Genomic DNA, 25,641 nt, shown 5'->3' with positions numbered 1-25,641 from the left:
GGTTGCATGGGAAGGTTTTAAAGGGGGAACGATTTCAGTGTAGGAACCTGATAATGGGGGTAATGGTACAGAAGTTTTGTGTGATTGGGCAGGGATACAGAGGCTTGGGGGGTGATGGAAGGTGACAATAGATTGTATGGGAAGGATATTGGTAAGAGAGGATCTAATTTAGGGCTTGACTTGAGAAAGTCATTCCTCTTATCACTATTTCAACATGAATAGAGAGGGAGAAATAATTACTTGTAAACAATATAAGGGAAAGGGTAGAGTGTTGCTCGCCACAAACATGACACGTTGAGTTACATACAAGCACAGTGGGAAGATTGTTGCACAGTTATCTTTTGACCAGTCTTCAGAAAAGAAAACAATTGCGCGCGCGTGCACGCACGCATGCACGCACACACACACTCGCGCGCGCGCACACACACACACACACGCACACACACACACACACACACACACACACACACACACACACACACACACACACACACAGATTCATTCACATAAGCAAGCACACTCCACACACACACTGCCATTTCTGGCAACTCGGACCTGAATGCAACTGCCATGTTGAATCTGGAGCAAGTGGGGGGAGGGGAGGGATAGCAGGATATGGCTGGGGGGGGGAGATAAGAGCTCTGTCTGGTGGAGCATGGTGGGACTGGATGGAGGCATTACAAGACTGCTAGACACAGTGTTGGGAGGCTGTAGGGCAGCAAGGTTGGGGGCAGGGGGGGGGGGGGGGGCAGGCAGAAAATTAGAGGAGCAGGGAAGGAGAAACAAGGGTGGGTTTGTTGATAGAGGCTGGCACATGATGAGGGTGAGGAGAGTTGAATAGGGCAGAGGTGACAGGACAGAGGGGCAGAAACTGTTGGGTGGTTGGTGTGGGGACAGTAGGTTACCATAGGTTGAGATCAGGATAATTTTGGGAGTGGAGAATGTGTTGATCCAGATGGCCAAATTTGTGAAGCAGCTATTGAAGTCAAGCATTTTATGTTCAGCTGCATGTGTGCCACAGGGTGCTCTGGTGTGTTCTTGGCCACAGCTTGGAGTAGCCATTCATCCTAGTTGGAAGATGATTGTTAGTATATAAACATAAAAAGATGTGCAATTATTGCAGCAGATCTGGTATATGACATGTCTGCTTTGACAGGCAGACTGGCCTCTGATGGAGTGAGATAAGCGAATACTAACAAAGAGATAGAGGGGCTGGCCAGTACTTACCTCAGCTCAGTACAGCCGATAGATACACATAAAACAGAACCGAAAATTTACATTCCTAGCTTTCGGAACAAATGTTCCTTCATCGGGGAGGAGAGAGGGGAAAGAAAGGGACGAAGGGAAAGGAGATTCAGTTACTCACAACCCAGGTTATGAAGCAACAGGGAAAGGAAAATAGGAAGGGTAGCAAGGATGGAGGCATGGTTGTCAGAGGGAAGCCAAAGATATTCTACTGTAAGTACTGTGCCAGCTTCAAACCAAAGAGGATGCATACAGAAGTAAAGAGGTATATAGTGTAAAGATAAACACAACTGTGTAGGATGAAAAGATGCGTGAATGGCTAAAGAGGAAAGGGAAAGAGAAGAAGACTGAAGAGTAAATGGGATTGAGGTTGTTTAACGTAGGTACAGTCCAGGGGGATGGCGGGATGAAAGGATGTGTTGGAGTGCAAGTTCCCATCTCCGCAGTTCAGAGGGACTGGTGTTGGGTGGGAGAAGCCAAATGGCACATACGGTGTAGCAGGTTCCTAGGTCCCTAGAATTATGCTGGAGGGCATGCTCCGCTACTGGGTATTGGGCATCTCCTAGGCGGACAGTTCGTCTGTGTCCGTTCATGCGCTCAGCCAGTTTAGTTGTTGTCATGCCGATGTAAAAGGCTGTGCAGTGCAGGCATGTCAGTTGATAAATGACATGTGTAGTTTCACACGTGGCCCTGCCTTGAATTGTGTATGTTTTACCAGTAGCGGGGGGGCTGGAGTAGGTGGTTGTGGGGGGATGCATGGGGCAGGTTTATCCGCCGGGAGGATGACAATAGAGGCTCCACAACTGTCGTACTTGACCGTGTGGAGTATGTGGCAGAAGGACTGCGACTGCGTCAACTCTCTGACACCTCAACCTACAAAGCTGTTACCCAGGATCCCATTCCCTCCATCCAGACTGAGCTGCAAAAAATCCTAAAAATCCAAGGTCCCTCACAAGGCCTCACAATGGCTTCCATAGACTTACTCACTCCACCTGAGCCACGTACCCCTACCTTCTACCTATTACCCAAAATCCACAAAGAGAACCATCCTGGCCGTCCCATTGTAGCAGGCTTCAAAGCCCCAACCGAACGTATCTCAGCTCTGGTAGACCAGCACCTCCAACCTATCACCCGCAGACTCCCATCCTACATCAAAGACACAAACCACTTCCTAGAACGCCTCAAATCCATTCCCACTCCTCTCCCACCTGAAACCTTTCTTGTCGCCATAGATACTACATCCCTTTACACAAACATCCCACATACCCATGGTCTCTCTGCCCTTGAGCACTACCTCTCCCAACGCCCACCCGAAGATCTTCCAAAAACCTCGTTCCTTATCACACTTACCAACTTCATCCTCACTCATAATTACTTCACTTTTGAAGGCCAGACCTACAAACAAATCAGGGGAACGGCCATGGGAACCAGGATGGCTCCGTCCTATGCCAACCTCTTCATGGGCCGCATGGAGGAGGCTTTCCTGAAGACCCAACAGCTGCTTCCCCTGGCCTGGTATAGGTTTATAGATGACATCTTTGTGGTCTGGACTCATGGTGAAGAAACACTCCTTCATTTCCTCCATAACCTCAACTCCTTTTCGAACCTGAATTTCACCTGGTCCTTCTCCAAAACCCAAGCCACCTTCCTGAATGTTGACCTTCATCTTGTTGAAGCTCACATCCACACCTCTGTCCATATCAAACCCACAAACAAACAACAGTACCTTCACTTTGATAGCTGCCATCCTTTCCACATCAAACGCTCCCTTCCCTACAGCCTAGGTATTCGTGGCAAACGTATCTGCTCCAGTGACGAATCCCTCAACAATTACACCAATAACCTGACCAATGCTTTCCTCTCCTGCAACTATCCTGCAGACCTTGTCCACAAACAGATTTCCCGAGCAATACATTCCTCCCTGTCCAACAACAATGTTCCTACCCCCAGACCACACAGAAGCATCCCCCTTGTCACCCAATATTATCCTGGCCTCAAAAACATCAACAAATTACTCCGCCAGGGATATGACTTTCTCAAGTCAACCCCTGAAATGAGATCATCCCTTGACAAAATTCTCCCCACACCACCCAGAGTTGCCTTTTGTCGCCCCCCTAACCTCCGTAACATCCTTGTTAAACCCTACAATATTCCCAGACTACCTTCTCTACCCAGCGGTTCGTACCCCTGTCACCGACCCCGCTGCAAAACCTGCCCCATGCATCCCCCCACAACCACCTACTCCAGCCCCCCCCCGCTACTGGTAAAAGATACACAATTCAAGGCAGGGCCACGTGTGAAACTACACATGTCATTTATCAACTGACATGCCTGCACTGCACAGCCTTTTACATCGGCATGACAACAACTAAACTGGCTGAGCGCATGAACGGACACAGACGAACTGTGCGCCTAGGAGATGCCCAATACCCAGTAGCGGAGCATGCTCTCCAGCATAATTCTAGGGACCTAGGAACCTGCTACACCGTATGTGCCATTTGGCTTCTCCCACCCAACACCAGTCCCTCTGAACTGCGGAGATGGGAACTTGCACTCCAACACATCCTTTCATCCCGCCATCCCCCTGGACTGAACCTACGTTAAACAACCTCAATCCCATTTACTCTTCAGTCTTCTTCTCTTTCCCTTTCCTCTTTAGCCATTCACGCATCTTTTCATCCTACACAGTTGTGTTTATCTTTACACTATATACCTCTTTACTTCTGTATGCATCCTCTTTGGTTTGAAGCTGGCACAGTACTTACAGTAGAATATCTTTGGCTTCCCTCTGACAACCATGCCTCCATCCTTGCTACCCTTCCTATTTTCCTTTCCCTGTTGCTTCATAACCTGGGTTGTGAGTAACTGAATCTCCTTTCCCTTCTTCCCTTTCTTTCCCCTCTCTCCTCCCCGATGAAGGAACATTTGTTCCGAAAGCTAGGAATGTAAATTTTCGGTTCTGTTTTATGTGTATCTATCGGCTGTACTGAGCTGAGGTAAGTACTGGCCAGCCCCTCTATCTCTTTGTTAGTATTTGTTTCACATCTCATATGAGATTTTCCATTAATCATTTGGAGTGAGATAAACCTGTGACAGGACTGGAATAGAAAGTGTTGGGTGGTTGGATTGAGCAGTCTTGCACCCGGTCTTCCACAGGGATTGGGAGTGGATAGAAATTAACTAGGATGTTGTGGAGATTGGGTGGGTGAAAAACCACTTTAGGAGAGGTAGGAAGCCTCATGGTTAGGACATCCCTCATTTCAGGTCATGAAGAGTGGTGATCAAAGTCCTGATGAAGGATGTGGTTGAGTTGTTCCAGTCCATGGTGGTATTGGGTGACAAAGGGGACGCTCCTTTCTAGATGATTGTTGGGGTTGGTGAGAGGATTGAGGGTGTGTGAGAAAATGGCACAGGAGATATATTTGCATGTTAGGTCTGCGGGATAGTGCCTGTCTGCGAAGGCCTTAGTGAGGCCTACATCATACTAGGCAAGAGTCAGATATACTGTCCTCGGGTGGCAAGGCTATATGGAAGGGATTTTTTGGCGTGGAAGGGATGACAGCTGTCAAAATGCAGGTACTGTTGGTGGTTAGTGGGTTTAATGTGGACAGAGAGGACACAAGCCATCAGAGAGGAGGAGATCAATCTCCAGGAAGGTGTCCCGCTGAGTGTACATCTACATAGATATTCCACAAGCCATCATACGATGCATGGCAGTGGGTACCCTGTACTACTATTTGTCGTTTCCCCTCCTGTTCCACTCAAAGGAGAGAGGGAAAAACAACTGTCTGTTCACCTCCTTATGAACCCTAATATCTCGTATCTTATTTTCGTGGCCCTTATGCGCAATATATGTTGGCGGCAGTAGAACCATTTGACGCTCATCTTCAAATACCAGTTCTCTAAATTTTCTCAATAGTGTGCCTCGAAAAGAACATCGTCTTTCCTCCAGGGATTCCCAGTTGAGTTCCCGAAGCATCTCCGTAACATTTACTCGTTGTTTGAACCTACCATTAACAAATGTAGCATCCCGCCTCTGAATTGCTCCGATGTGTTCTTCAGTCCAACATGATAAAGATCCCAAACACTGGAGCAGTCCTCGAGAAGTGTCCTTTATGCAGTCACCTTTACAGGTGAACCATTCTTTTTGTAAAATTTTCACAGTAAACCAAAGTCGGCCATTTGCCTTCCTTACTACACTTTTCACATGCTTGTTCCACCTCATATCACTTTGCAACATTGTGCCCAGATATTTAAATGACTTTGTTGTGTCAAGCAGAGTTCTTCTTACACATTCACATTAATTTACATTTTTCCATGTTTAGGACTAGGTGCCATTCGTCACACCAACTAGAAATTTTGTCTAAGTCGTCTCGTATCTTCCAACAGTCACTCAACTTCAGCACTGTACCGTACACCACGGCATCATCAGCCAACAAGCACAGATTGTTGCTCACCCTGCCTGCCAAATCATTCACGTATATAGAGAACAACACTGGTCCTATCACACTTCCCTGAGGCACTCCTAATGTGTCTCTGATGAACACTCGCCATCGAGGGCAAAATACTGGGTCCTAGTATTTAAGAAGTCTTTGGGCCACTCACATATCTGTGGATTTATTCGATATGCTCATACCTTAGTTAACAGCCTGCAATGGGGCAGCATGTCAAATGCTTTCAAGAAATGTAGAAATACGGAATCTGCCTGTTGCCCTTCATCCTTGGTTCACAGTATATCATGTGAGAAAAAGGCAAGCTGAGTTTCGCAAGAGCAATGCTTTCTAAAACCGTGCTGGTTTGTGGACATAATCTTTTCAGTCTTAAGAAAGTTTGTTACATTCAAACTGAGAATATGTTCAAAAACTCTGCAGCAAACAGAAGTTAGGAATATCGATCTCTAAATTTGCAGGTCCGTTATGTTACCTTTCTTATATACTGGAGTCACCAGTGCTTTTTTCCAGTCACTTGGGACTTTGTGCTGGGCGAGAGATTCATCATAAATGCATGTTAGGTAAGAGATCAATGCCATAGAGTACTATTTGTAAAATCAAACTGGGGCTCTATACGAACCTGGTGACCTATTTGTTTTCAAATGTTTCAATTGTTTCTCGACACCAGGTTTGCTTATTTCTATGTTGTCCATACAGGAGTCTGTCTGGTGGTCAAATGACGATACGTTTGTATGGTTCTCCTGTGTGAATGATTTCTTCATTGTGAAATTTAAAACCTCTAACAATGGAAAATCCAGGATGTAATGTAATAAGCAGAGATGCTGAGTTGCAAAGGCCTTGTTGGCTGAAAGCTTATTTTGTGGCAGTCTTTTTGTTGTGCTTATCTGTGACTCAGCATCTCCGCTGTAAGGTGAGGAGCAACTATCCTTTTCATAAATTTAAGACTTTCCCTTTTGTTTTGCTATCTTCAACTGCCACACCAGATGGTCAACAAGGGATGAATAAAAGCCTTAGACCCACTTAGCAGTTTCACATATGAACAGAATTTCCTCGAGTTCTCTGCCATCCCTTCTCTAAGGAGTGACAGTGGTTGTTGTATGCTTCACGCATAGATCTTTTCACAGGTGCATGAATCTGTACTAAGCTTCACTTGTTGTCATTTGTGTGTCCCCTTTTCAACCTAGAGTGCAACAGCCTCTGCTTCCTCAGCATCTGCCGAATTTTGTTATTAAACCATGGTGCGTCTTTCCCATCTTTAATCCACTTGGTAGGCATGTAACTCTCCAGACCATGATTTCCAATATGCTTGAACTTTGCTCATAATTCCTGTACATTCATCTTACTGGAACTAAGTGATGCCAGTTCACTGTCTAAGTGAGGTGTTAATAACTGCTTATCTGCTCTATCTAGCAGAAACACTCTCCTATCCTTCTTGACTTGACCTAGAGGAGGCCTGTGTGAAGTGGATGGGAGAGAAGGAGTTGAGGTTGTGAAGGAATGAGGATAGGTTGTCTTAGCCCTGTGTCCAGGTGATGAAGATATCGTTAATGAACCTGAACAGGCTAGGGGTTTGGTGTATTGGGAGGCAAGGAAAATCTCTAGATGGCCCATAAACAAGTTGGCATTGGAAGGTGCCATCCAGGTGTCCATGACTGTACTGCTACTGCGGATTTGTTTGTATACCTTCCCTTCAAAGGAGAAGTAGTTTTCTGTTAGGATGTAGTTAGTAAGGTGAATGAGTTGTGAAGTAGTGGGTTTGGAGTCTGAAGTATCGTGGGAAATGTTGTGTTCAATAGTGGCAAGACTGTGGGCATGAGGGATGTTGGTGTATAGGGAAGTGGCATTGACAGTGATGAGTAGGGATCCAGAAGATAAAGGAGTGGTTGGTATCTGTGACATGGGAGGCTTAATTTCGAGCAGTTGGCTGGAGATGTTGGTCCGTGAGGACCGAGATTCTTTCAGTGGGGCACAGTGACCAGCTACAAAGTGGTGTACAGGATTGTTGGGTTTGTGAATTATGGGGAGCATGTAGAAGGTGTGTGTGAGAGATGATTCCAATTTGAAGTTTTCATTGTTTAATTAGTTGTTTACTTTTATATGGGCTTTGAGTTTTCTGCTTCTGCTATTGAGATCCATAAGTACACCTACCTAGCTGGAGCATCATATTTATACAACTGTAAGATGACCTATTTCCTCAAATTTGTTATTTGGAAGCAACGGAATAATCATATATTTGCAGGTACATTTTTGGTAATTGAGGTCAATATTTTTATGTTGCAAATAGTTTAAAATGGAAGTTCCTTTTTTCATCAATGTTTTGTTAGTATCTGAACTTTACAGGAATTATCAAAAGGAGGTACAATACTTAGTTTCATTTATTAGTGTAGCTGTAGTACAAATGACGTGGTTGGTAGCACTGTGAGTTAAGGGTGGTAGCTCTGTGAGTTAAGTCTACAAATCTGAATTGAGCGGAGGATGTGTCAAGTACTGCATCTTTCACACCTGGAAATGATTTATGTATGTGCTGAGTAGCACCATGGTTTGAGGTCCAGGTTTAACTGTAGGTCCCCCTCATAACTCGCTGGGAAAGTCAGTCCGAAGTTCTTGGAACGCAAGTTCGCACCACCTTGAATAGGACAGTGCATAGTATAACAGTGTGGCATTAAAACTTACCTTCTGGTGGAGGACAGTATAATATAAGGGCAGTAAATTGTAGTGATTGTTGTTGTTAATGGATGCTGACACAAATTTTTTACAGTATGAGGATCTATGAATTTTTGGTTCACAACTGGCTGATGCAGATAATATTATGCTGATTTTAAATTAATGAAGTAGAGACTTCAAACAACTGTGTAGCAATTAGGAAATTTAATGTCACAGAAGTGAATGTTGGTAGATGGTGTCAGATGAAGAATGCACTAAAGAGTGCTCGCTAATGTTACAGCCACTCCTCAAATTTAGTTACTACCTGGAGTGGCATTTATTGCAGATTTACTTCAACAAAAATGTCATTCTCTCATTCACTTAGTAAATATTAAAATGCACTATGGAAAATCTAGGATGGAATGTAACAATATTATGAAAAGGGAAGTTGCCACTCACCATATAGCGGAGATGCTGAGTCGCAGATAGGCAGAACAAAAAGACTGTTACAAATCAAGTTTTCGGCCAGTAAGTCCTTCATCAAAAATAGACCCCCCCCCCCCCACACACACACACACAAAAGCAACTGGTACACATGTGACTGCAGTCTCAGGCAACTGAGGCCACACTGCTGCAGTGTGGCCTCAGTTGCCAGAGACTGAGGTCACATGTGTGCCAGTTGCTTTTGCGTGTGTGTGTGTGTGTGTGTGTGTGTGTTTGCTGTCTATTCTTGACAAAGGCCTTACTGGCCAAAAACTTTATTTGTGACGCCTTTTTGTTCTGCCTGTCTGCGACTCAGCATCTCCGCTATACGGTGAGTAGCAACTTCCCTTTTCATAATATTGTTAAAATGCATACTACAGGTTTTATCTCACCAGAATGAGTAATCCAACTCACCTTCAAACACAAAGAGTTTGCATGAATAAAGCGAAGAAGCTTTCTATTCCATATTATCAATTTTTATATATATATATATATATATATATATATTTATATATATATATATATATATATATATATATATATATATATAAAAATCAAAGATGAGGTGACTTACCGAACGAAAGCGCTGGCAGGTCGATAGACACACAAACAAACACAAACATACACACAAAATTCAAGCTTTCGCAACAAACTGTTGCCTCATCAGGAAAGAGGGAGGGAGAGGGGAAGACGAAAGGAAGTGTCTGCTTGTGTCTGTATGTGTGGATGGATATGTGCGTGTGTGCGAGTGTATACCTGTCCTTTTTTCCCCCTAAGGTAAGTCTTTCCGCTCCCGGGATTGGAATGACTCCTTACCCTCTCCCTTAAAACCCACTTCCTTTCGTCTTCCCCTCTCCTTCCCTCTTTCCTGATGAGGCAACAGTTTGTTGCGAAAGCTTGCATTTTGTGTGTATGTTTGTGTTTGTTTGTGTGTCTATCGACCTGCCAGCGCTTTCGTTCGGTAAGTCACCTCATCTTTGATTTTATATATAATTTTTCCCACGTGGAATGTTAGCTGTGCAAAAGCTATTGACTATGCTGGAAAGTAATGATGTCATCCTGTCTGAATTTTCTGTAAATGCTAATTGAGCGTAGGAATTCCAAGCACAAATATATTTTTCACAGCCAGTTGCAGGGTGAAGTAAGAGTCCAACATGAGTAGTAAGATTACAACCTATTTAGATAATTTTACATGTACAACCACCGTTTGGATAACATGACTTGTGTCTCTTGACAGCCTGTTTTTACTCCTCTTGATCAAGCAGCAGTTCCTGAAAGCCAGAGACCATAATAACAATGAGGTGTTGCTCATACACCGTGAGTTTTTAATTACATAAACACTTGTAGGGGTGGGGGAGGGGGAGAGCTTTGCATGACAATTCATGGCTGTAAGAAAAGTGATTGCCTGTGCACTTCTGTATCCTACGAACAATTGTTTCATTGTGATGCATTTTGCAGATGGCGCTGCAGTTAAGGGAAGAATTGGAGCAGTGGAGGAGGTCTCAGGCTAGCTCTGTTCAGTCACTTGAAGAGCAGTACCCTCAGTGGGCAGACTGGAGGGCTGATATCCTACCACAGACAAGAAAGAAACGACCATTGAGTGCACCAGAAGTTCGCACAATGTTCAGAGGTGAGTCAGATATTCTGTGGAGTGAATTGAGCTATACATCAGTTGGCAAGAGCAGTCATTACAGGCTACATCTGTTGCATTACAATAATGGCTTTCCATTTTATGTTGCATTACATTACTTGTATTTTGAGGATCCTGCAAAAATGTTTCTATGAAACATGGAAAGAAATCAGAGACGTGTATTTTAGTTGGCAATTGAATCTCAATGTAGACAAGTGTAATGTGCTGCGAATACATAGAAAGATAGATCCCTTATCATTTAGCTACAAAATAGCAGGTCAGCAACTGGAAGCAGTTAATTCCATAAATTATCTGGGAGTACGCATTAGGAGTGTTTTAAAATGGAATGATCATATAAAGTTGATCGTCGGTAAAGCAGATGCCAGACTGAGATTCATTGGAAGAATCCTAAGGAAATGCAATCCGAAAACAAAGGAAGTAGGTTACAGTACACTTGTTCGCCCACTGCTTGAATACTGCTCAGCGGTGTGGGATCCGTACCAGATAGGGTTGATAGAAGAGAGAGAGAAGATCCAACAGAGAGCAGCGCGCTTCCTTACAGGATCATTTAGTAATCGCGAAAGCGTTACGGAGATGATAGATAAACTCCAGTGGAAGACTCTGCAGGAGAGACGCTCAGTAGCCCGGTACAGGCTTTTGTTTAAGTTTTGAGAACATACCTTCACCGAAGAGTCAAGCAGTATATTGCTCCCTCCTACGTATATCTCACGAGGAGACCATGAGGATAAAATCAGAGAGATTAGAGCCCACACAGAAGCATACAGACAATCCTTCTTTCCACGAACAAAACGAGACTGGAATAGAAGGGAGAACTGATAGAGGTACTCAGGGTACCCTCCGCCACACACCGTCAGGTGGCTTGCGGAGTATGGATGTAGATGTAGATGTAGATGAGTGCAGTATGATGAAAAGATTTAAGATTGTGAAATACAGTCGGAATACAATTTGAAGTTAGCAATGATATTGAAAGAATAGATTTCTGCTCACCATATAGAGGAGGCATTGAAACATAGACCATTGAAACATAGAAAGCCACAATGAAAAAGAATGCTAGAAATGTGAGTATTACTTGTGATTTTACCGTAAAACATGAGCTTCTAAGAGGATAATCGTCAGTGGGGCAGAATGAGTTGCCTATCAGAAGTTTCTTCAATTCAGTATCTACTACATTATCTTTAAGATGCATTCATTCAGCATAGTGTTCCATAATCCCACCTCGAAGGAAAGGCTTCAGGGATGTGGAGTGAGCCAAGCTATACGTCAGTTGACAAGAGCAGTCATTACAGGCTACTTCTGTAAAGTATACTAACAAACAGTTACAACTAGTGCCTATCTACCCGCATGGATAATTATGGGAAATTTATTTATAAAGAAGCTACTTGGCAAAAAACCACTGCTCTTCCTCTTAGACTAGTCAGCTGCTGTTTTTATCTAATGCTTATAGGGCACTATCAGCTGTCTTTACATTAGTGAAGGTACAGTTTGTTTAATGTGAAGATTAGTGTTAACCAACATTTAAATCCACAAGCCCAAATGCATGACATTTAATATGTTCTTGTGGTTACTGAATACATGTGTACCTGTGTGTGATTCCTTACCCATGACTGAGTAGGGTGGAGCAGTGGTTAGCACGCTGGACTCGCATTTGGGAGGACAATGGTTCAAAACCACCACCGGCCATCCTGAATTAGGTTTTCTGTGATTTCCCTAAATTGTCTCAGGAAAATGCCAGGATGGTTCCTTTGATGGTTCCTTCCCACTCCTTCCCTAATCGGAGCTTGTGCTCCGTCTCTAGTGACCTCATTGTCGAAGGGAGTATTAAACACTAATCTCCTCCTCCTCGCTTATCCATGAAGTGTTTGTACAGATTATTGGTGATCCTAGTATTATATTCATTCTACACACCACTTTCGTGAAGAAAAAAGTGTTTCCAAAACATAATACAGATTTTTAAAAAACCACAATTTTCATGAAATATGTTTGGAAATTTGAAAACTATTTACAGTAACTAACCTTGTGCCGATCTTGCAAACTGCAGTAGACCCAGTGAATAAATGCCTGACAGTTGCAATCGGCCTGGCGTGGCTGTTTCATGTGTGTGCCTCAGCCAATCATTTAAGATGGTTATGTATATGAAACTTGCAGACAGATTAAAACTGTGTGCCGGTCCGTGACTCGAACTTGGGAACTTTGTCTTTCGTGAGGAAGTGCACTACCGATAGCTACCCGAGTGCGACTTGTGATCCGTCCTCACAGGTTTTACTTCCAGCTGTACCTCATCTCCTACTATCCATACTTCACAAAAGCTCTTCTGCAAAACTTGCAAGATTAGCACTCCTGGAAGAAATATATTGTGAAGTCATGGCTTAGCCACAGCCTGAGGCTGCTTCCAGAGTGAAATTTTCACTCTGCAGTGGAGTACATGCAGATACAAAACTTTCTGGAATCTTCCACTTGTCTGCGGAAGGCAAAGCTGCTGAGTTCGTCTCGGTTCAGCTCTCAGGAAGATTCGTGCCAGTGCATACTGCTGAGGGAATTAGATTAGGAAATGAGACACTTAAAGTTGTAAAGGTGTTTTGCTGTTTGGGGAGCAAAATAACTGACAATGGTCGAAGTAGAGGGGATATAAAATATAGACTAGCAATGGCAAGGAAAGTGTTCCTGAAGAAAAGAAATTTGTTAACATCGAGTATAGATTTAAGTGTCAGGAAGTCGTTTCTGAAAGTATTTGTATGGAGTTCAGCCATGTATGGAAGTGAAACGTGGACGATAAATAGTTTGGACAAGAAGAGAATAGAAGCTTTTGAAATGTGGTGCTACAGAAGAAAGCTGAAGATTAGATGGGTGAATCACATAACTTATGAGGATGTATTGAATAGGATTGGGGAGAAGAGAAATTTGTGGCACAACTTGACTAGCAGAAGGGGTCGGTTAGTAGGACATGTTGTGAGGCATCAAGGGATCACCAATATAGCATTGGAGGGCAGCGTGGAGGGTAAAAATCGTAGAGGGAGACCAAGAGATGAATACACTAAGCAGATCCAGAAGGATGTAGATTGCAGTAGGTACTGGGAGATGAAGAAGCTTGCACAGGATAGAGTAGCATGGAGAGCTGCATCAAACCAATCTCAGGACTGAAGACCACAACAACAACAAGTTTATGGCAATGCCTCAGTGTTTTCATAACTCCATAGACCATTGTTTTTACATGCAACCATCTGTGGTTCAGTTGAAAGCAGGCAACAGCACTCCCAGCTGTTATGAGGCTTCTTTTGTGGACTCTAACAGACACGTCACTATTCAGTGCTTCACTACTGCACCTAACATGACCAGGGAACTTTCCAATATCCAGGCGAGGTAATTAGGATTGAGCGAGCTGTAAATATTTAGTTATTAGTAAGTTACAACATAAACATAAAAAGCAATAAATTTTGTTAATAGTGTAGGTTACTTTCTTTGTATCGAATGACTAATGTAAGAAACAAATGTAGTTAATGAAATCGCTTTATTTCCAAGGAAGTAATTTGTCTTGTACAGCGTCATTAAAATGTGGTACTGAGGCAAAATGATTTGTACTCACATGAAACAGTGCACTGCTTCTTTGAGTATTACTGTGGTCAAGCAAGCAATACAATATAATGACCATTCATCATTGTAGAGAAATAAATATCATAGAAAATTACACACAAACAATTTTGTTAAAATCTGTAAGCAGTGTGGAATTCCTCTCATAAAAACATAAAAAAAGATGGAGACATTATGTGTGTGCATGTGTGTAACTATAAATATGTTCAACAAAAATAATTAATTTTTGACAATATAATGAAATCCACCGCACCAAGGTGCGCAAGCAGACTATCGGATTCTGGGGAGTCTGCAGCATTGCACAGAGATGAATCGGGACATGATAAGACATCAAGCAAATTGAAATGTAAAAAAACAAGTTACATAGCTACTTTCAATGTAAACTCTCTTTTAAAAACAGGAAAATTAAAACATCTTACAGATACCCTCAAACATCATAGAATACTCATAACATCACTACAAGAAACTCGATACATAGATGAAAACAATTTTGATTCCGGAGGTTTCAGAATATACAAAGGAAAGGTAGGCAAAAGAATAATGAAAAACACACCCCACCTCGGAACGGGCTTTATAATAAATAAAAGTATTTTAGACTCCATTATCAGCTTTCAATCACAATCGGAAAGACTCTCCACACTCACTTTTAAATCTGCTAATAGAGTATACACAATTGTGAATGCACATGCCCCCATAAATGAAGACAATAGGAAAAATAAGGAAAAGGTGGAACGTTTTTGGGAACAACTAGATGACGTGGTGCAAAAGATCCCAGACAAACACAACATCATACTTACGGGGGACTTCAATGCTCTAGTAGGATAAGAGAAGAAATACAAAAATATTGTTGGAAACTACCCAGCGCACCATAGAACTAACCAAAATGGAGTCAGATTAGTAGAACTCTGCCAAGCGCATGGCTTGATCCTGAAATCCACAGCCTTTAAGAGACTACCCAGAAAACAGAAGACATGGACCTCACCAAACCCACACTTGAGTGAATTTCAACTTGATCATGTGGCGATAAAATGGAAACACCATACAGAAATACAAAATGTCAAAGTACTCAGAGGAGCAAACTTGGATTCTGATCACTATCTTTCTAAAATAAAACTCAAAATTATCCCCAAAAGGAAAGATAGAAACAGTAATCCCAAAAGCAGAAGATACGATCCAGAAAAGATAATGAATTCGAAGGAGTTTCCCCTCGCGACTCAAGATATAAGGAACCAAAATTGGGATCAAATGAAGGAAAGCCTACTAACCAAAGCTGAACAAATAGCACCTATAACCAAAATCAAAAAACACGCATGGTGGACAGAGGAATGTGACAAACTTATTGAGCAAAGAAAGAAAGCATGGCAACAGATGCAATCTCAGAAAAATGAATATAATAGGCAAAATTTCCTGAGTGTAAGAAAACTAGTGAGTAAAAACCTCAAAAGAATTAAAAAAGCACAAGAAGATCAACTCCTTTTGCAGATCAACGAAGACTTCAACAAAAACAAGACTAGGAGCTTTTACAGAACTTTTAAACAAAAAATAACCAAGTACAGCCCACCGACACTCCAATTACAAGATAAAAATGGTAATATTGCACACAACAACAGGGATAATTGCAAAATTTTGAGGGAATATTTCAGAAACCTTCTCAACTGTAAAGAACCAATTGAAAAAATGGATTTCAGCAACTCAACTTCAACAAGTCCTAACTCAGAACCACCCACCGTCGAGGAACTACAATCAATCATTTTGAATCTCAAAAACTATAAGGCTTCGGCAGAGAACCAAATTACAGCTGAACTGTGGAAAAATGTCAATAGAAATGCCATAGAATTTCTCCAAAACATATTTGAAGAAATATGGAAAACAGAAAGAATTCCGGATGAATGGAAGATGGCCCTCATTCACCCAATTCATAAGAGGGGATCCAGAACAGACCCCAACAATTACAGAGGGATTTCGCTCCTTGACGTAACATACAAAATACTGTCTAAAGTCCTTTTGAACAGAGCAGAACCCCAGCTAGATTGTCAACTTGGAGAATACCAGGTAGGCTTCAGAAAGGGAAGATCCTGCCCAGAACAAATTCTAAACCTCAAAAATCTTATGGCCTACCAAAAATCGAGAGCAAAAGCGTATGTCATCACATTCATTGACTTTCAAAAGGCGTACGACTCCATAGACAGGGAATCTCTAATCTCCATATTAAAAGAATTGAACCTAGACAATAAAACTACAAACCTAATTAGAGAAACCATCACCAACACATACTCCAAAATTAAATTTATGGGAGAACTCTCAGACCTATTTGAGATAAAAACTGGAGTACGACAAGGTGATGGACTCTCTGCATTGTTATTTAACTGTGCCCTAGAAAAAATAGTAAGAGAATGGAACAAGAAAATCAATAGTGGAATCCGACTAGGAACAAAAAACAAAGGCATCAAGGTTAATTGCCTAGCATTTGCAGATGATATGGCCCTACTAGCTGAAACATGGGAAGAAGCCAAAGAACAGATCCTCGAATTACAGAAACAAGCAGAGAAAATAGGCCTTAAAATTTCTTTTGAAAAAACCAAAATAATCACAAATATAAAAAAGCCAATGAAATATCTTAAAGTAAGAGACCAAAAGATCGAAATTGTTAAAGAATTCAAATATCTTGGTGAATGGATTAGCTGGAACGCCCTTGAGAAAAAAGCAATAGAATTAAGAAGAAACAAAGTTGAACTAGCCTTTCAGCTTACTAAAAATACTTATAATAAAAAGTCCCTCTCATGGAATTCAAAAATAAAACATTACAACACTGTCATTAAACCAGAAGCACTATATGCAGCTGAGACATTATCTATCACTAACCATGGCCCAATTGAAAGGCTAGAGATCAAAGAAAGAAAAATATTGAGAAAAATTTTAGGCCCCAAATTTCATAACGACAAACTAATTCATACCAAAAATGAAACACTCTACAAAACCACAGAAAAACTTTCGGATACAATGAGGAAAAGAAGAATTGAGTTTTATGGGCACATTCTCAGAATGAACCCAAATAGACTTACAAAAAGAATGTTTGACTACTTCAGGAATAAAAAGTCCAAACCAAATTGGTTTATCCAAACAGAGAAAGACTTAAGAGAACTACACATCACAGAAAAAATGCTCACAGACAGGACCGCAAAAATGATAAGCAAAGACAGAAAAGAGGGATTCCAGCTCCAAAATAGAAAGAAAAGAACGATTGTCATCTCTGATGAGGAAAGAAAAGCAAGATCAGAAAGAATGAAGCAGTACTGGGCGAAAAGAAAGGCACAGAACACACAGAAGCGATTGATTCAACGTACCCCAAAGTTGGGTGAAACGAAGAAGAAGAAGAAATCAGATAGATGAAAAAAACTGCTCACCAAGCTGTGGCAGGATAAAACACACACACACACACACACACACACACACACACAAAAAGGTTCAACTTATGCAAGCTTTCGAAGCCAGTGGCTCCTTCTTCTGGCAGAACAGTTGAAGTGGAAGGAAGAGGGGTGAAAGAAAAGGACTAGAGAGGTTTAGAAAAAGGGGTTCAGTTCAGATTCAGAAAAGTCGCCCAGAACCCTGGGTCAGGGGTGACTTATCAGACAGGATGAGAAAGAAAGACTAAGTGTTGGGGACTGCACTGGACGAGATTTGAAAACCTGAGAGCTGAAAGCTGGAAGACACGGTAACATGCAAGATGGAGATTGCTACTAAAATATTGTGAACAAGTTAATAAGAGTGAAAAGCTAAGTGCATTGTATGTAACAGAAAGCCAAAAATAGACAAGACAGAAAATGAAAGATGTAGGAAACTAAAACAGTATGAAGAAAGGAGTAGTCACTATGAAGTAATGCTGAGACGGAAGAAATTAACGTAAATTAAGACCAGGTGGGTGGCGAGAACCAAGGACATGTTGTAGCACCAGTTCCAACCTGCGGAGTTCTGAGAAACTGGTGTCTTTGAGATCATGACTGTCATGTTGTAGAGCATGCTCTGCAGCAGGACATTGTGTGTTGCCAGTATACATCCTCTGCCTATGCCCATTCTTTCTAACTGATAATTTGGTGGTAGTCATGCCGATGTAAAAGGCCGAACAACGCTCACACAACAGCTGGTATATGATGTGTCACTTCACATGTGCCTCTCCATTTGATAGTATATGTTTTGCCAGTTACAGGGGTGGTACAGTTGGTGATAGGAGGGTGAATATGGCAGGTCTTGAATCAGGGACAGTCATAGGGGTAGGAGCCATAGGTTATGGAGATGGATGCAGAAGGAGCATAGAGTCTGACAAGGATATTGCAAAATCTTAGGCAGAATGGATCTCATTTCAGGGCATGATTTTAAAAAGTCATGACCCTGTCAAAGTAGGTGTTTAATACATTCAGGACCAGGATAATACTGAGTGACAAGTGAGTGACAAGTGGTGTGCTCCAAAGTTGTTTTTTGGAGGGATAATCAGAACCTGAACTGAACGTGATGGCCCGGGAAATCTGCTTTTGAACTAGGCTGATTGGGTAATTACTTCCAGTGAAGGCTGAGGTGACAATGGTGGTGTATTTCTGTAAAGAGTCTGCATCTGAACAGTTATGTTTGCCTTGAGTGCCAAGACTGTATGGGAGGGAAGGTTTGATGTGGAAAGGATGGCAACTGTCAAAATGTAAGCACTGCTGTTGGTAGGAGGTTTAATGTGGGCAGAAGTGTATAGCTGGCCTTCGGCAAGGACGAAACAAACCGGGGTATCTGTCATGGGCAGCAATTTCAGAGGGGAAGCCAAATTCATATTCTCGAGGAAAAAAAACCTTCTTTCACAAAGCGCCTAGCATCCAGTGCATGTCGGTCTATCGATTATTCATATGATTTTTAAACGCATCCCTGTTGGTTGTTGAACCTTTTTGATCACATTATAAGTTGATTTCTGAGTGAATCATAAGTTTATTTTTGAATGTGTGCATAGCGTACATGATGTGTCTGCCAGGAGAATCATGGTCACATGTGGAAATAAACTTTCCTACAGACAAAAGGGGCCGGGCTACACGAGCTGAGCAGAATAAACCCTAACAGGTGAATGCCAATTGCTGTGTGTTTATGTGGTTGACTGTGTTTGCCAATGATCAGCTTTATTATAATTACTAGCGAAATCCATAGATTCAGACTACCAGAGAGGAAATAAACGACAGACTGGAATAACAGGTAAGAAAGATTACCTCGGTGTACTCAAGAAAATAAAATTTTGGCAGAAAATGTTTGGCCAGATTGCTACACTAGTAAGGGCCATTTGTACAGTCTCTGGCTAGCAAGCGCTTAAGTTCTATTGTGGGAGTAGTGCAGAAAACGCGTTGTACGAATACATAATAATGCCTAACCGGAGAACAAATGTGGGATAACGAAACCGGTGATTCTGGCAGGATGAGTGACTTTAACCAGAGAGTAAGTTTTGACACTGGCAGGAATAGTTATGACAAGATTGTTTGTTAGAACAAGCAGGAAGAAGAACGGGGACATCACAAAAATTATGGAAGAATATGATGATTCCCAATTTATACAAAAATTTCGTAGTACTACTTTTCGATCTCATGCTTGAGAAGCTGGAGCGTATGAATGAAATGTGAAGCTGTTTTCCAACATAAAGCTTTTTTGCTTGTAGTAGGCCTAATAGGCATTTGATATTGATACTTTGTGAATTTATTCTGTCGTGCTATAAAAATGGCCATTTGTGCCAAAACAGTCTCGTTTATTTTGTGTGTGTTACAATTGCTACAATATTAGACAGACCTATTTTGTTTCATCCAGCAGACAGTGGAAAAATACACGTAATCAGATCGAGAAATCACACCAGTCTTTTTCAATATTGGACGACATTTCAATTATTCATGTAGCAAAATGTTTGACAAATTTTGATGAAGTATTAGATTCTTTCGCAGAAAGGAAAGCACGGCATGTAAAGCTGTAACAAGATTAGAGATAAAAAAATACTAGGACCTAAGGATTGAAGAAAAGTGTACTGTCTTGCTTGTCTCTTGTCTTTATTCGTTTTATGTATCCTATATTTAATTTTATGTCGGACAAAACAGCAATAAGCAATAAAGAGTGCAAATGTTCTGAAGAGTCCTTGTTCTCCCGGTTACAAAGAATCCCATCCAGTACTAATTGTGAGGTTTTTTTTAAAAGAGAGGCAGTATGTCAGACCGGCCGACTGGAAGCAGGCGAGAAACCACAGGACGTTTTAATTTCCCTTGTCCTGAATATAGTTTGACGGCATCCATTACAAAATATACACATTTGAATTTCACAGAGCGAAATACAGCGATGCACGATAGAAGAATGCTGTGTGGAGAGGTGTGGCACTGCATTTTGGCACGCTTAAGACCTCGAACATATATGTTTTATGTATCAGACCTTTCAGGAAGATGTGCACTAAAACGCACGAGGTGGAGGCGGCGGGGGAGTGATGCCCAGAACAGTCTGAGTTTGAGTGGAGAGTGTTCACCAGTGTTTATGTTTAGTGATTTACCATTTCCTGTTCGTTCACAGCTCTCATATCAAATGAAAACAAACTGGATTTCTGTGGCTGAGAGCTATCATGTGAATTAAAACGGAATGCTAAAATATGTTTATTAGTTTCAGATCTTATTTTATTCCCACCTTTCTGACAATCAAGCATTAATCACTTTGCAGAACAATGATGTTATTTTTGACAGTTTGTTCAAGAAATTTGGCTTTTATTGATCTTTTCCCCTGAGGCCATCAATTTATTTGAAACGAAGTGTTTAATTCCACACTATTGGCTACTTTCAACTGTTCGCTGTACTTCAAGTGCACGTTTTTACCTTCTAGCACATATGGCATTAACCCATAATAAAGAACCAAACATGAGATAATAAAGTACTGATACTCCAAGAAAATTCAGATCTCAAAAAACCACACTGAAAAGCTTAATATCAGATTGAGGTCTACTTTATTGGGAATCTGGACATGTGAATGTGCACTTTAAGCCAAATTACCCATTTTAGTATGATTCACGAAATTCCAATGCTCTTTGAGTATCCTCTGATGTGTTGCTTCTTTTATGACAAAATGTAAGATCTTTTAATGTTTTACACGTGCGGACATACGGGCTTCCTATGTCATCGTAGCTGTGCAAGCGTGGTGACACCTGTTATCTGGCGCTCTCTGGCAACTGCGGAAACAAACATATTTATAACAGGGCGTGGGAAAATCTTGTGAATAGTGGTTTGAAAAGCATTACTTTCAAAGTAAATGTCCTTTTATGCATGGGACCTATGACCTCACTGTTTGGTCCCCACTCTCAAATCAACCAACCATCCTTTTATGCAAGATGAACTATGTGCGAGAATGTACGATGAACTGCTTAAATCGCAGAGTGTTTGACTCTCATTTAAAAATCCGCTCTTTGGGGATGATCCATTTAGAAGAATTTTGAGCCCAGAAGCTCAGTCACTTATGTAATTATTAAAAATTTTACTGGCACATTTCTGTGATGTATCTTACAGTGTTGTTATTGTTGTTGTTGTTGTTGTGGTCTTCAGTCCTGAGACTGGTTTGATGCAGCTCTCCATGCTACTCTATCCTGTGCAAGTTTCTTCATCTCCCAGTACCTACTGCAACCTACATCCTTCTGAATCTGCTTAGTGTATTCATCTCTTGGTGTCCCTCTACTATTTTTACCCTCCACACTGCCCTCCAATGCTAAATTTGTGATCCCTTGATGCCTCAGAATATGCCCTACCAACTGGTCCCTTCTTCTTGTCAAGTTGGCCACAAACTCCTCTTCTCCCCAATTCTATTCAATACCTCCTCATTAGTTATGTGATCTACCCATCTAATCTTCAGCATTCTTCTGTAGCACCACATTTTCTTCTTGTCCAAACTATTTATCGTCCATGTTTCACTTCCATACATGGCCACACTCCATACAAATACTTTCAGAAACGACTTCCTGTCACTTAAATCTGTACTCGATGTTAACAAATTTCTCTTCTTCAGAAACACTTTCCCTTCCATTGCCAGTCTACATTTTATATCCACTCTACTTCGACCATTGTCAGTTACTTTGCTCCCCAAATAGCAAAACTCCTTTACTACTTTAAGAGTCTCATTTCCTAATCTAATTCCCTCAGCATCACCTGACTTAATTCGACTACCTTCCATTATCCTTGTTTTGCTTTTGTTGATGTTCATCTTATATCCTCCTTTCAAGACACTGTCCATTTCGTTCAACTGCTCTTCCAAGTCCTTTGCTGTCTCTGACAGAATTACAATGTCATTGGCGAACCACAAAGTTTTTATTTCCTTTACTGCTTGCTCAATATTCAGATTGAATAACATCAGGGAGAGGCTACAACCCTGTCTCACTCACTTCCCAACCACGGCTCCCCTTTCATGCCCCTCAACTCTTCGTATAACTGCCATCTGGTTTCTGTACAAATTGTAAATAGCCTTTTGCTCCCTGTATTTTACCTCTGCCACCTTCAGAATTTGAAAAAGAGTATTCCAGTCAACATTGTAAAATGCTTTCTCTGAGTCTACAAATGCTAGTAACGTAGGTTTGCCTTTCCTTGATCTATCCTCTAAGATAAGTCGTAGGCGCAGTATTGCCTCACGTGTTCCATTATTTCTACGGAATCCAAACTGATCTTCCCCGAGGTCGGCTTCTACCAGTTTTTCCATTCGTCTGTAAAGAATTCACGTTAGTATTTTGCAGCTGTGACTTATTGAACTGATAGTTCGGTAATTTTCACATCTATCACCACCTGCCCTCTTTTGGATTGGAATTATTATATTCTTCTTGAAGTCTGAGGGTATTTCGCCTGTCTCATATATCTTGCTCACCAGATGGTAGAGTTTTGTCAGGACTGGCTCTCCCAAGGCTGTCAGTAGTTCTCATGGCATGTTGTCTACTCCCGGGGCCTTGTTTCGACTCAGATCTTTCAGTGCTCTGTCGAACTCTTCACGCAGTATCACATTTCCCGTTTCATCTTCATCTACATTCTCTTCTGTTTCTGTAATATTGTCCTCAAGTACATCGCCCTTGTATAGACTCTTCATATACTCCTTCCACCTTTCTGCTTTCCCTTCTTTGCTTAGTGCTGGGTTTCCATGTGAGCTCTTGATATTCATACAAGTGGTTCTCTTTTCTCCAAAGATCTCTTTAATTTTCCTGTAGGCAGTATCTATCTTACCGCTAGTGTGATAAGACTCTAAATCCTTACATTTGTCCTCTAGCCGTCCCTGCTTAGTCATTTTGCACCTCCTGTCAATCTTATTTTTGAGACATTTGTATTGCTTTTTGCCTGCTACATTTACCGCATTTTTATATTATCTCCTTGCATCATTTAAATTCAATATTTCTTGTGTTACCCAAGGATTTCTACTAGCTCTCATCTTTTTACCTACTTGATCCTCTGCTGCCTTCACTACTTCATCTCTCAAAGCTATCCATTCTTCTTCTGCTGTATTTCTTTCCTCCATTCCTGTCAATTGTTCCCTTATGCTCTCCCTGAAGATCTGTATAACCTCTGGTTTAGTCAGTTTATCCAGGTCCCATCTCCTTAAATTACCACCTTTTTGCAGTTTCTTCAATTTTTAATGTACAGTTCATAACCAATAGATTGTAGTCAGAGTCCGCATCTGCCGCTGGAAATGTCTTACAGTTTAAAACCTGGTTCCTAAATCTCTGTCTTACCATTATATAATCTATCTGATACCTTATAGTATCTCCAGGCTTCTTCCATGTCTACAACCTTCTTTCATGATTCTTGAACCAAGTGTTAGCTATGATTAAGTTATACTCTGTGCAAAATTCTACCAGACGACTTCCTCTTTCATTTCTTAGCCCCAATCCATATTCACCTACTACGTTTCCTTCCCTCCCTTCTCCCACTATCGAATTCCAGTCATCCATGACTATTTAATTTTCGTCTCCCTTCACTATCTGAATAATTTCTTCTGTGTCATCATACATTTCATCAATTTCTTCATCATCTGCAGAGCTAGTTGGCATATAAACTTGTACTACTGTAGCAGGCGTGAGCTTTGTGTCCATCTTGGCCGCAATAATGCGTTCACTCTGCTGTTTGTAGTAGCTTACCCACACTCCTATTTTTGTATTCATTATTTAACCTTCTCCTGCCTTACCTCTATTTGATTTTGTATTTATAACCCTGTATTCACCTGACCAAAAGTCTTGTTCCTCCTGCCACCGAACTTCACTAATTCCCACTGCATCTAACTTTAACCTATCCATTTCCCTTTTTAAATTTTCTAACCTACCTGCCCGATTAAGGGATCTGACATTCCACGCTCCCGACCGAGACTCGAACTCGGGACCTTTGCTTCGGTAGCTCAGATGGTGGAGCACTTGCCCGCGAAAGGCAAAGGTCCCGAGTTCGAGTCTTGGTCGGGCACACAGTTTTAATCTTCCAGGAAGTTTCATATCAGCGCACACTCTGCTGCAGAGTGAAAATCTCATTCTGGATTCCACGCTCCGACCCGTAGAATGCCAGTTTTCTTTCTCCTGATAACGACGTCCTCTTGAGTAGTTGCCACCCGGAGATCCGAATGGGGGACTATTTTGCGTCCGTAATATCTTACCCAAGAGGATGCCATCATCATTTAATCATACAGTAAAGCTGCATACCCTTGGGAAAAATTTCGGCTGTAGTTTCCCCTTGCTTTCATCCGTTCACAGTACCAGCACAGCAAGGCCGTTTTGGTTAGTGTTACAAGGCCAGATCAGTCAATCATCCAGACTGTTGCCCCTGAAGCTACTGAAAAGGCTGCTGCCCCTCTTCAGGAACGACACCTTTGGCCTCCAACAGATACCCCTCCGTTGTGGTTGCACCTACGGTATGGCTATCTGTATCGCTGAGGCACCCAAGCCTCCCCACCAACAGCAAGGCCCAAGGTTCATGGGATCGGTTGGTAGGACATGTTGCAAGGCATCAAGGGATCACAAATTTAGTATTGGAGGGCAGCATGGAGGGTAAAAATTATAGAGGGAGACCAAGAGATGAATATACTAAGCAGATTCAGAAGGATGTAGGTTGCAGTGGGTACTGGGAGACGAAGAAGCTTCCACAGGATAGAGTAGCATGGAGAGCTGCATCAAACCAGTCTCAGGACTGAAGACCTCAGCAACAACAGGCAGTGGAGATTGGGCGTGGTAATTATGAGGATAAATGACACTCGCACTCCCGTCGTTTATTATGAATACTTTTATTCTCACAGCATGTACACAGTGCATGTGGCATAGAGCTCGTATTCCAGAGAAGAACTAATCTTTCTGCGGCAGGGCAGTGATATTTATGTGAGGAAGAGCCAGTGGTTCTATGCCCCCAAAGTTCTTCTAGAACAATATTACATGTGAAAGCTTTGGTTTTCTTGCAGCAACACTATGTATATTAATTTAAACCATTAACTTTCCTGTTTATGTGTTCGAGCTACTTAACAGTGATGTTGCTATTGCTGATTACATCACGTGTCCTATATTCCCCATCACGTGCCCTATACTCTGAATATCCGCTGTCATCGGCT

General features: G+C 41.7%; 1 protein-coding gene across 1 annotated transcript in view; it reads left to right on the top strand.

Moving 5' to 3' along the window:
* LOC124550823 overlaps window positions 1-25,641 on the top strand; it is a 147,475-nt gene that overhangs the window by 69,618 nt on the left and 52,216 nt on the right. Inside the window, exon 5 of the mRNA XM_047125549.1 lies at window positions 10,281-10,452. Within this exon, the coding sequence (XP_046981505.1) occupies window positions 10,281-10,452 (172 nt within the window). The remainder of the gene's footprint in view (window positions 1-10,280; window positions 10,453-25,641) is intronic.

Source organism: Schistocerca americana, chromosome 9, assembly GCF_021461395.2.
Source record: "Schistocerca americana isolate TAMUIC-IGC-003095 chromosome 9, iqSchAmer2.1, whole genome shotgun sequence".
Classification (NCBI taxonomy): domain Eukaryota; kingdom Metazoa; phylum Arthropoda; class Insecta; order Orthoptera; family Acrididae; genus Schistocerca; species Schistocerca americana.
Note: the sequence above shows the minus strand (reverse complement) of the source record. Positions and strands in the feature narration are given on the sequence as shown.